The 13149-nt window shown below is 31.7% G+C and overlaps 1 protein-coding gene and 1 long non-coding RNA gene across 2 annotated transcripts; one reads left to right on the top strand and one right to left on the bottom strand.

Moving 5' to 3' along the window:
- Nucleotides 1657-4796, bottom strand: LOC109332007 (transcription factor bHLH79-like). The gene is made up of 6 exons (XM_019566843.1): nucleotides 4549-4796; nucleotides 3707-3907; nucleotides 2837-2902; nucleotides 2546-2614; nucleotides 2367-2438; nucleotides 1657-1979 (listed from the first exon to the last, which is right to left on the bottom strand). The coding sequence occupies exons 1-6, from the start codon at nucleotides 4687-4689 to the stop codon at nucleotides 1854-1856; spliced, it is 675 nt and encodes a 224-aa protein (XP_019422388.1). The 5' UTR covers nucleotides 4690-4796; the 3' UTR covers nucleotides 1657-1853.
- On the top strand, nucleotides 10924-12888 carry LOC109331070. Its single transcript, XR_002105740.1, has 4 exons — nucleotides 10924-10996; nucleotides 11118-11339; nucleotides 11663-11736; nucleotides 12022-12888. It is a non-coding gene; the product is annotated as an uncharacterized LOC109331070 (long non-coding RNA).

Below are 13149 nucleotides of genomic sequence, written 5' to 3' on the forward strand. Positions count from 1 at the left end.
AGCTTCTGTTCAATACTTTCATCCCTCACGTGCATGAAATGCAAAAACCAAATGACCCTTGATTATTGTTAGTTTTGCTATAGGTTAGATCATTATGGCCATCATGTCTAACATGTAAAGCAGATGTAATTTATGTATAATATTCCTCGGCAAAATTGAACCTTATGTATGTTTATGTTCCAAGGTTTTTTAAAATATTTCATATTTCAATTTTGTACTAATTGTTCTAATATATTTACCTATGTGGCTATGTCTAATTTACATGCAAAATATGGCCAAAACACTTGCTTAAAAGTCTGGCTCCTCTCCAGTACGGACACAGATTACCTGTCCCCATTCCTGTCCCATTTTCCTGTCTCAGCCAATAAAAAATGACACTTCATTAAAAAAGAAAAATTTAAAAACTTAAAGTAACGTATGTGCATTACTTGGAAAAATCCTATTGGCTTGCGACATGGGGACACACTGATTTTGTTAAATAAAAAAAAAAACAAAGGAGAGAAAGGGTTTGCAGCAGTCAGGGAAAAACTCCATCTAAGCTAAAAAGGAGAAAATGAAAATCTAATCTTCTCTATACTTTCATTTTCTTCTTCTTCCTCTCTTTACGTCACCATAGTTTCACATCTTTATCCCTTTCATCACTAACCTGTGTCTCTAGAGACTCCCTATAAAAAAATATTCATAACCATATACACAATCCCAACTAAGTCCAACCCCATCTTGAACACAGTTCTAAGTGAACACAATCACTAAAGAGTAAGATGAGGTGATGTGAAGGGAGGAAAATGCAGAGGTGCCGATAAGGTTTACCTTTTCTTTTTTGTTTCTATTTTTTATTTAATAAATTATTAAATAAAAACTATTTTAAAATCTGAACCATTAATTTAATTTAGGACACTTATCACAATCTAAAGACTATCCAATAATGGAGAGGCGTCTGACTCCTTGCTTAATGTGTTCAGTCAGCAAGTGGATGAAACCCATCTTATGGGTAAACTACTTCCTCAAATCAACCAAAAAAACAGTTTTCAAAGAAATACTGTTAATTTTAGAGAGAATTAAAATGTTTCCTTCTATTATTATGTTATGGTTTGCAATAAACTTTACATTGTTAGGTTAACCTATAACTTATGCCTGTTATGCGTACCGCACTACTTAGTGGCCAACACATACTGAATCATATATCATATTTAGCAGACATCAATATTTGCTATTAAGATATTTTTATGTGCTCAAAAGGATTAAACTAAACAAATTAACAAAATTACTTGGGCTTGCTTTATTCCACATAGCCTCACAAACAAACAACAATGTTGAGACTATTGCACAATTTTTAAGCATCATGTATTCAGGAATAATAATCATTTTAGTCAGTTTTTGGAGGGAAAGTGAAGGCTTAAGACTTAAGAGCCTTCTTATAAGTGTATTTCATGTCAACTTGTCAAGTCTTTCATTTACTTCCTCTCTAAAAACCAACTCGTAGATAGATCTTTTAGGGCTTGTTTGGGAGTTGGATTTTGGAGGAGAATGAAGGGAAAAGGAAGACTTGAAAGTCATCTCACAGGTACATTTCATGGCTCCCAAGTCTTCCATTTCCCTTCATTCTAATCCAAAATCCAACTCGCAAACAAACCCTAAGTGTTATGAAAGGTATCGGCATAGAAAGTCCACTAAGTTACATATTGGGTAAATGAATTCATTTTCCAACAAGCTAACAAGTGGAATTACAAATACTAAGTGAAGCAGTCAGTGTCCATTGGAATTAACACCTTGAGTATATGATATATGGGAGCTCTGAAGAAGAGACTACTGCCCCTATATGTATTTATTACCAGACGAAGGGAATTCATATGCTATGTTGTTCTTTCAAAACCACCAACCTGCATATGTAACCATTCCGGTGATGAGCTCCGGCTATACTCTCTTGTAGCTTGTGAAGCGAATGGCATGCCGGCTGTATCAAATGTTTGCTGATCAAACTGGAAAAAGTTGATGTCTTAGTAACACTTAAGATTATGCTACAAGGACAAAAACTGAACTACAATCATGTCGGATCATTTTGGCCCCAAATTTTAATTTTAGAGGAGGTTTCAGCATACTTCCTAATTCATTTACCTCTTTCTTTATATGATAACTTCTAGATAATAAATCTCTTTTATGTTTAAAAAAGTTGAGTTTTTGACACAAATAGTGTCTAAAACGAAGCTTCAACTCCAACAGAATATAAGAACGAGTGTAGTTTTACTTTTATTCACGAGACTCGTCAAAAAACAGTTAAAATTTAAAACAATGGGAAAAAACTTTCAAGTTATTCAGATTAAATACAGGTTAGATATAAAAATTGAAGGATGTTGTTTAATACTTACATCTTTGGGAGGAAATACTTCAATGCCAGGGGTCACTCTTGAATTTACTGCTTCAAGCTTCATTGACAAGAACTGCAACACAAAATAACATCACAAGGCTCAAACAACTACAAAGCATAAATAACTCTAACAAAGAATGTAATTTCTACAGATGCCAACATCAGAAAAAGAATCAGTACCTCTACTTGGCGCTGAAGTGATTGGATATAATTAATTATCTCATCAAGGACCAATGCTTTCCCAATAACCTGAATCAAAGAAAGTACCTCAAATTATAATTTCGTAGAAAATGCAGCACATAACACCAACCATGAGGAATGATTTTTAGTGGCACAAAATGATCATATCTTGTTCTTTTCTTTTCATTCAAAAAGCATCAATTTTTTCTTCCATTTATGTTTATCTGTCTTATAGTTATACATATGTGCTGAGAGCGGAAACAAAACTTCACAGACAGGGAGAAAACATACCTTATTACATCCAGGGACTAAATCTTGAAGATTTTTCATCCTTTCACTAATCTTTTCCCTTCTAGCCTGACCAATAGGGTCCACCAATATTCCGTTAGAAAACTAAGTCATGAATCTATTACAAAAGATCCAACAATTCCATATTTCTATATAAATTTCCATAACAAAACTAGTATTATTAAAAGATTCATTTTCCTTAAACCAACAATTTAAGGGAATTTCCGCATAACATGTCCCATAGCTATAAGAAAATGGTCTTTACAAATAGATAAACAAACATAAGGTATCTTCTTTTTTTTGCACATGAAAAATTAGGAGCAGGGAGTGGTTGCCCTGTGCTAGAAGCAAAATAGGACTCTAAACTCAGGGCATAGTTGTTTAGGATAGAAAAAAAGTGATTCTCCAAAAACAATTTTGTTATAAGTTAAATAAGAAAGCTATTATACAGAAGCAATTTTGGCAGAAACATTGTTGTGATAAGTTGAATAAAAAAAGTGATTTTCCAAAAGCAATTTTGGTAGAAATCTTTTTGTAACTTATCCAAAAAGCTGAGTTTCAGCTTTTGCTTCAGAGAAAAGTCTTGAGTAAATTCTCAGCTAAATGAGCACATAAATTTTAGAAGTGTTTTCCTTAATAAAAACCCTGAACAAATGGGCCATCAATGAGAGCACCCACCCACCAACATCAACCCTGGTACTATTCAAACCCCAGAAAACTAGGAATGAATTAGGAACCAAGAAGAGGTAGTAGGAAAAATTACAAACAAAAAGTATATAAAACACAAAGAACAATCCACTTAACACAAATAGATGTAAAAAAATCGGCACAGTGCACGAGGCTCCCACAAATAGAAGTGAATAAAAGAATTACTCTTTCTGCAAGACTGTGGCTATCAGTAGCTTGACCCCTTCTAGCTCTCACATGGATGTAATCTTGCTTAAGGGGAGGCTCCGGCGGAGTAGTTTGTTGTTGTTCCGCATGCTTTCCTGAACTGATTTCTGTTTCACCTTTACCACTCTCATTTCTATTGTTCCCCATTGTCTTCACCCGTTTTCCATTGCCGCCATCACTCTGTGCACAACACAATTTCAATCTCACAACAATTCACTAAAACTCGATATTCTCAAACAAATTCTAATAATGGCGGTATTCACAACTAGAAAAGCTTATAAATTAGCTTATTTGTACTCCTCCACTGACAAAGCTTTGGTCTAGTAAATCTCGAAGATGACCAAAATGTTAAGGATTTGATTCGTGGAAGCAAGAGTTGTTGGAAGGGGCAGTCACATATCCCGAAAGACGTTAGTTCCTTACCCATAGAGTGATGGATACCCTTAGACAGTAGTACCCAAAAAAAGAACTCCTCCTCACATATGAGCACTTAAACAAGTGTTATGAAAATAGTTTAGCTGACCCCACCTAATGAGATTAAAGTTCGATTATTATTGGTTCTTAAGATCTTCCTATATATAAGCTATTCTGATTTCTGACCAGCTTATTGCTTAATGAAATAAACTGTAAGCTAAAAAGAACTTAGGAAGCTAACAACTTCTCATGTCATAAACACTTAATCGAACAGTTAACCCAAACACACCCTAGCAACAACAAAAAAACTCAAACTTCACCATTTTTGTAGCATTCAGATCCATTTTTGTTTATTTTAATACCAAATTGCAATAAACTTATAATAAAAATATCATTTTTATTAATACCATGGCATTGGCAGCACCGCCATTGCTGGTGGAAGCAGCCTTAGCAAATTCCTCTTCAGTTATAGACGGGGTTGGAAAGTGCCAGATCTGGGACAAGTGAAACGGTGTCGTATTATCGTTGATAATAGGGAGTGGATCCATGGAATGAAAATTTGTGGAGGAGGGTTAACAAGAATGGAAGAGTATCATTCAACTACTTAGATGTAAAGTGAATAGTTGAAGAGAGAGAGTGTGAAATGAAGCATAGAGTGTTTTATATTTGGAACGGGAAAACACCTTGTAGGTTGATTAATGGTGAGGGAAGTAATTAATTTTGCATCATTTTTTCTATTAATGGAGAACCAAGATATTATTTTTACACATATTCTTAATGGTGGCAAAAATATAATTTTATGGTAAATAAATGGATAAAAATATTATTACATATTCATTTTTGTGTGTTATTATATGATATTTGTCTATTCTTACTATTTTGTATTATATACCGGAGTAAAAATATTGTCTCCTTAAATCTTAAAGATAAAAGTATTAAATTATATTATTTTTTTTTTCTTGTTTTAAGTGTATTTCCTTTCCATTATCCATCTTTATTAATGAAAAAGATCGTAACTCATTTAGAACAAGATCATTAATATTTCTCAGTAATGTAGTTTTATTATAATTAAAGAAATAAATATATTATTCAAAATTAAATTTTCCTTTATTTCTTTTAAGTATTTCAATCTGAGAGATCCTAACTCTTTATTTATATGTGATGACATTATATATTACTCTCTCTCACTCTTTTTAGAGAAAAAGACAGCTTCATTGGGAGTACCAAATCTCCAACTAACTTCCATACGATCACACTCACTTTTGTGCATTTAATTAACAAAATCATTCATTAAGTTGATTAATTAAGATTATGTTTGAGAGTTTGGGGAGGAGAAGAAGATAATAGTCAGTAAATGTGTAATGAGTATCGAGAAACTGAATTTTGGATTTTGCTTATAAATTAAAAAGGTAATTTAAGTTTGCTTCTTTTACTCAACAATATTTATAAATTTTCTGAAATTTATGATAAAGTGAAAGTTTTGAACGTATTTAATACTTAGTAGAATTTTTTTAGAGGGTATATTAGGAAAATACTTAATTTAGTTTGATCCAAGTTAAGTTTGGATGGAACTAAATTTGGCATGCCATTATCCCACAAACATCCCTATTTTTTTCTGTATGTACTAGGCTTATGTAGTTGTTATATACTCTTAATATTGTTTAGTGAATGGTAGCCCGAAACTTTTGTTCTATGACTAATATAAGAAACCTTGAGGATTTTACATAGATTTCTACTTCATTAAATTAACTAACTAACACTTGGAAGGAATTATATCCATCCTTATTCTTATTAACATTTGATTTATGAAAGAGTGATGATATATTATTCTACTAATCATCATACTCACACAAAAAATGATACATATAACTTATAAACTAATCATTAATAAATAAAGTATTACCTTATGATATATGTATTTTCTTGTGGGTAGGATGATTAATATGAGCATTTAATATATGATTAAAAAGGTATTGGAATAGATAATAATCATTGTTGTGATTTTTGTTTACTTTTTTATTATCAATCGTTATAGTGATTTGGAAAAATGAATTCTTTGTCCCAATAAATAATATAAAATTATTATTTTATATTTTTATAATTTTTTCTCAACAAAATAACACATTTTAATTGGTTTGGGACATCGTTAAAACACTAATGGAGATCCAGAATCTTCATCCGTGATTTGGATGTATGATGATGGTGTGCATGAGTGAAAGGTCAATTTATAGTAGTACAAGTTTTTTATTAATAATGCTTAGGATTTTATTAGGTATAATTAATAATATCTTATCAATTCTGTATTTTGGGGTCATCTAATTAATTTTTCATGTGTGTGATGTTCCCCTTTCCTATAATAATCGAAGGGCCCTTTTCACAATTTACAATTATTAAGCACCCTATCAAAGTGAAACAAATGTAAATAAAAACAAAAAGGTGACACCTTATATAGCATAAGTTTTAAAAGGAAAATATATTTAGAAAGCAAGGGGTAGTACTAATGTAAATGATTAAAAACTTAGTTTTGTCAAAAAACAAATAATTAGCTTATCATCATATTATTATAGCATGATTTTAAACTTCATTATTTAACAATCAATACACTGAATAAATGATTTCCTTCTGATGCTTTTATATTGTTATTCCTAACTTTGGGTAAAAGGTGAAACTAGGGACATTGATTAGGTAATTGGATTTAGTTTAGGACCTTTTTAAGGGATGTTGTACAAGATGTGGTCCAAGTAGTCATGACCACGTGATCATGGTATTAACAAGGCTTAAACAAATATATATTCAATTCTTAATATCTCCTCCAAAATCAGAACATTATATTGATTTGATTGCACTTAAATCTGGTAGAGGAAACGAAGCCATAAAACGTACAAGTTATAAATGATCCTTGCACTTGTTGGGTTTTAAGATTAGGCACTTTTTAAGGGAGTCTTGGCTATTAGTTCTTAATTTTTTTTGTTTTCATATCATCGCACCGGAGACAATTATATATGAGTCAGGAACATTCACAGGTATGTGGAGTAATATTTTTTTATTCACAAGACTTGAACTCGAAACCTCACTAAAAATGAATCAAGTATATGTACCATTTGAACCAATTCCGTTGATATTTGTTCTTAATTTGGCACTAATAGTTCAATTTCAGAAGGGAAAGAGATATAATTAATTATTAATAATATAAAGAAAAACTATTTTTAATAGGATTTAATATATATACACTAATAGTAAGTATTTTTTTATAATTATCAACAAATCATTCACCTTTGATTTGTTAATCATCATTGACTCTTAAACAAAAGTAATATAAATTAATGATAGATAATGTGCTGACAACTTAAAAATCTTTACAATATGAGAACGTAGATTTTAAACTCTTTTTAATATTGTATATGATTTGATACTTAAATAAATACAGCAACATTTTAATTTTATTTTATAAACAATTACTTAAAAGTTAAAACTCACATAAATATATATACCTTATTCAAAAGACATATATCCTAAAAGGTACTATACAAAAGAAATGCAAATGGGTGAAACCAATAAATTCATGAGATGTTATTTGTAAAACCATCCTCTTGAGTCCCTTGTTTTTTTAGATTTTGTTGGAATGATACCCATATTTCAAACACTTTTTAAGATTTACTTTAAGTGAATTTGAGATATGAACCAATAAAAAAGATGTTATTAATATTTCTAATGTAAATTCTTATAATTCTTTTATAGATTTGTTTCTCCTTCCTTAGTTGAGTTCTAAAAGAAAATGAAAAATTTGAGAGATGATTTAAAAAATTTCCATTTCACTCTAAATTTCATCTTGCAAACAAAACAGGAAGAGTTTGCAAGATTTGATTTTTTAAATAAAAAATTCATGTGGACAAATGAGCTATGTTGGTCTTGACCGAATTTGGCACCTTTAGTTAGTAATCAAAAGTACAACTTATCAAAGTGAAACTGATTCATCCGCAGGTCTTGGCCAAACACCTTTGCCATGGCTGATAACAAATTCAGTTAGGCATAGACAATGCTTAGAAAGTTACCTTGTTTCCTGCTTCAGATAACAACAACAGTGTCCACAAATAATATGCGTGCACTTAACCAATTTCAGCACATGTAAGTGATGGCAATTGTAATCTAAAGCACGTTTTTTCAATTCCAATGGTTATAGCTATTGCAGTTGCAACATCTCTTGGCTAGCCTCTTGAGCACGTTCCACTCTTATTCTGTTTGCTTTTCTATAACAGCATGTGCAAAATACATAACTTGTATGGAGAAAATCGTGGGGAATTACCACCATGAAAAAATCCACGTGCTAATTTACCTAAATGGCATGACAGTACGAGAAATTGTTGGGTATTCAAAGTCTAAATGAAGAAATGAATTAAAGAGCATATAAGTGGATAGGCTCATATACTTACTTTTAAGTCAATGTAGTATTAAACTCACCCACATATTTCTTTTATTTTGCACATGAAAGAATGCTATAGTGCATAGATGAAGATCTCCAAGGAGAAATTCTTTAAAAAAAATACATTTTTTCTTCATTTAATAGAAATTGGCTTTGTGATTCTAAATGTTCATTTTGGATTTTTGGTTCAAATAATTTGTATCCTTTGACATCAAACCACGGTTCCCAACCCTTCATCAGCTTGGTGTGGATGGTGCTGCCTTTAGCATTTACTCCAATAAAAAGATTCTAACAAGTTCAATAATTGAGATGTATCAAATATTTAAAGTATAGATCAGACAATTCATAGCTAGGTACCATTACCTATAGTGAGAAGTTGAGCTTATTTCTCCAAAATGATCAAGCAAAAGCAAAATAACGAACCAACTTCTGTAAATGTTTTGGTATTGTTTTCTCTTTCTCTTTTGATTGATTACACGGGTGTGACTATTAGAAACAAAACTCATTGCAATGATCTCTATTGTATTGGAAAAAAATTGCTATTTGACAATAACCTTAAAAAAATAGATTGGCGTTGATCCTGTTGTTTTTCATAGAAGTTACAATTCTTGGATAAAGAAGAACTTGTTAAAGTAAAAGTTTAGAGTGAGATAGTTTGAATTAATAATAGATCTAAACCATTAATAGTCATAACTAACCTAACAATTAACCATTAATAAATTAAATCATTCCATACACTATACTTGGTACAAGTAAAGAAAGGGATAGAACATGGATGAAAATTTTGTGAGCCTATATCATATAGAATACACATTTGTTCTCCGACACTTAGTGTCACTTCATGTGTCTTGACCTTATGATTTGTGAGAAAATTACTTAAAAATTAAATTTTAACTTAAATATTTTTTTTTCAATCAATCACAAGTTCATAACACATGGAGTGACACTAAATGTGAGACATCAAATGTGCACTACATCTCCATCACCAAATAATCCTAATCTAGTAGAATGTGAGTTAAAAATGAATTTCACTTAATGTGTCTTGATCTTATAATTTGTGAGAAAATTACTTAAAAATTAAATTTTAACTTAAATATTTTTTTCCAATCAATCACAAGTTTATAACACATGGAGTGACACTAAATGTGGGACATCAGATGTGCACTACATCTCCATCACCAAATAATCCTAATCTAGTAGAATGTGAGTTAAAAATGAATTTCATAATTTATAATTTTTTTATTTAAAAATTACTCTGTTAATTTTTTTTGAATGACACATATCACAATCTCTATCAACTTATCAACTGAAGAGAGGATTTGGAATCAATTTTATTGTGTCCTTTCTAAGTTAGGCAGAAGTGATTTTATTGTCAATGATATTTAGCATTAAAGATAACTGTTGAACTGCCACTTTGCCAGCCATTTTTCATCTTCAAACTTCAATGAATTAGTTGGCATCTGTCCTACAAACTAACTTAGGAGCAACTAGGATAAGTCAATAGTTAAAAAGGGTCTTCGTCTGTGATATTGTAGCTTGAGCTACAATGATTTATGATAATAACTCTGTCTTTGTCTCTTATTAGTGTACTTGTTTTCAAACTGGTCTCCTATGAACTTTTACATTATTGCTTCACTAATCAAGAAAGAATATAACTCTAACTCATATATGATAACTAAATTGTATGATAATTAATTATGTTACAACTAATCTACTATAACAATTTATTTTATGTTTTATTTTTGTTACAACTTTTGTCATTCTACTTTAGATTGCACAAAAAAATTATTGTAATGATTCCTAAATTCAAACCCGCCCTCGATTATTTTTAATAAATTGAAAATTAATAATATACAGCTAAGTTTAAGATCGTGATGTCTTATCATATTCATAGAACAAATTTGATAGGTTTGAATCTTTAATATGATTTTGGATGCTAAGCCAGTCATATCAAGTTCTTTACTAATACATATGACTTCATACCTTTGAAACTATCTTGAGACACTTGTTTGACACAATATTGTGTTCTTCTTTAAACCATCAAACTACTAAATAAAAAACTTTTCAATGCAAAACTCATTAGACTTTTCATTTTGGGATGATTTGCAAAATTATTTCTTAGGAGGAATATAAAAGAACTCCTTAGATTTGAGGATTGGAATACCATAATTGGGTAGTGTTTGAGCCTACATCTAAACCCAAACATATGGGTAAACGGGCTTCAAGGCATTGCTTTCATATCGGACCCGAAGTTCAGCACCATTTACGAACCCGTGTCACCCGCCCCAAAAACGGTGTCGTTAATTCGAGAAACGACACTATAAAAGGTTAGAGCATTTGAAACGCGAAGATAAAAAACTGGGATGGAATTGCTCAAGTCATCGAAGTTGAAGCTCCAACTCCAATCCCTCATTACCGAAGTTCGAGATCTCAGGGTAACTATCTTCGTCTCAAATTCCAATCTCTATGTCCATTTTATCGGTTTCTTCATTTAATTTGGATCCTTTCAGGACAGAGAAAGCTTTTAGGATATAGGTCTTAAGATTTATTTTGCAGATGATTCAGGCCACTGTCACAAATATGAATGAAGAGAATCAACAAGTTGTTGGTCTAGTGATATAAGGCCCTGCTAGATCCTCAGGGTGACAAAAAAGTCAAGGGTTCTATTTCTGGTAGGGAGGGACGTTTGTTGGGAATGGCAACCACGAACTCGGAAAAGATTAGTTCTTTACCTAAAAAGAGTGAGAGAATACATACCAAAAAAATATGAATAAAGAGGTAAATAGAGTTAATCATATAGGTAAAAGAAATTTATTTTTCCCCACATGATGCTTGACATCAATCTAATTTATCTGTTGGTTACTTGTTCATATTTTCAAATTCCTAATTGTAATTCTTAAAAGTATATGATGACAATTAGGAATAATATTTTTAAGTTGCTGGAAGAACATTTTTCCCATTCAAGTTTTTTCAACTGTGTCCTAGAAGTTATAGAGACTTGGTGTGTGTACTAAAATGAATAGCTCAAAAAGTCTTCCACTGCTTCATAAATTGGACTTCTCCATGTAGTTAATATTAGTACACTGCTTTTTTTATTTCAGGACACTATGTTATTCTCATCAATTTTACAACATAAAGAAGCAAGTGCAAAGGATACAAAGATTGTGGACAACAGGTAAAAAAATACCTTTGTATTGGTACATGTGATAACTTCTTTTAGAAATTGCTGTTTAAATTTATAGCCTTATTTGGTATAGAAAGAAGAAACATGATCCATCAGAGACAGACATGAATTTCTTGTTTACTTATTGGTCATTCCTACATTCTTGTGTGGATGCCTTATGAAATGGTACCTGATAATGACTGAACCGAAGACATTGGCCCTTTCTTCATTTCTAGGCTTGGTGATGAGTAGTTAAATTATTTAATTCTCATTGAAATAAAAATTTCCTTTTCCTAGGATGGAAGATATTGTTCAAAACAATGAAGAGAAGGCTCAAGAGCCTACTTGATTTCTCTATTAGAAGGAACAGGTTTTTCAGTCTTTCCTTTATGTTTCTATGCACTTTAGCCACTGGAGCTGACCATATGAAGAAAAACTACTGTTTTTTTCATGGTAGTTGAAGTCTCAAAGAGGACAACACATTTTCCTCAAATAAGGATTTTATCCTTTCATCTCAATTCTCAAACTTAGCCGACCCCACCTAGTGGGATTAAGGCTTGGTTATTGTTCATCTCAGTCTTAAATTTGTGTGATTGGTGCCCAGTTTCCTAGAGTTGTTCAAAAATGAAAAACCATGAACAAAACAGCATCCTTGTTCAAGGCAGGTTTATAAAGTAAGAGAACTAGAGAAGCCATTATAAATGAATAATGGCTGAGGCTGCTGCCAAACTAGTGCGAAAGGTCCCATCTCGAGGGGGGGTTTCGGATTGAGTAGTCAATACTGTAACTATTATATGTAATACCTTGTGGTGTGGGAAAGGTAAACGTAAAGAAAAGTCCAATTCTGATGCAGTAATTAGAAGGTCACTGAGATTGAACTTTCACTTAAATCTGATAATGAAAGGTTAGAGAAGCAATCATTGACCAACTTCATTATGTAACGACAACTTCCATCATTAGATATTAAAATCTGTACAGACAGCTATTAAACTATATAAGGAGTCAAATATATGAAGTTTTTCTTCCCCGTTTTGCACGATCCTATCCCTCATACCCCCACCTTTCATTAGATTAGGTTGTGGACATTGATGTTTTGAAATGAAGCTTTAGCTCATTTCAAGCTTGTTTTTCACATGTCACAAAGAGCTCAACCTCTGTTTTGGAGACAAATGTCGTTTGCATTTGTTTAATTGTATACTGAAAAGGCTTTGAGAAAACAACGGATTTTGAGATGAAATGAGTTAACATTATGATTCGCTGGCAGTGTGCTTGTTTATTCTGTTGGCTTGTTCAAGTCCTTCTTTGGAAGCTTACTGCCTACCGCGTCTCTGATAACTGACAGAAAGGTATGAATTTTCCCCTTCTGTTTCTGCTCACATCAGAAAGGAAATAATTGATTTTGGGGTATGTGATTGCTCTTTCTAA

Source organism: Lupinus angustifolius, chromosome LG17, assembly GCF_001865875.1.
Source record: "Lupinus angustifolius cultivar Tanjil chromosome LG17, LupAngTanjil_v1.0, whole genome shotgun sequence".
Lineage (NCBI taxonomy): Eukaryota > Viridiplantae > Streptophyta > Magnoliopsida > Fabales > Fabaceae > Lupinus > Lupinus angustifolius.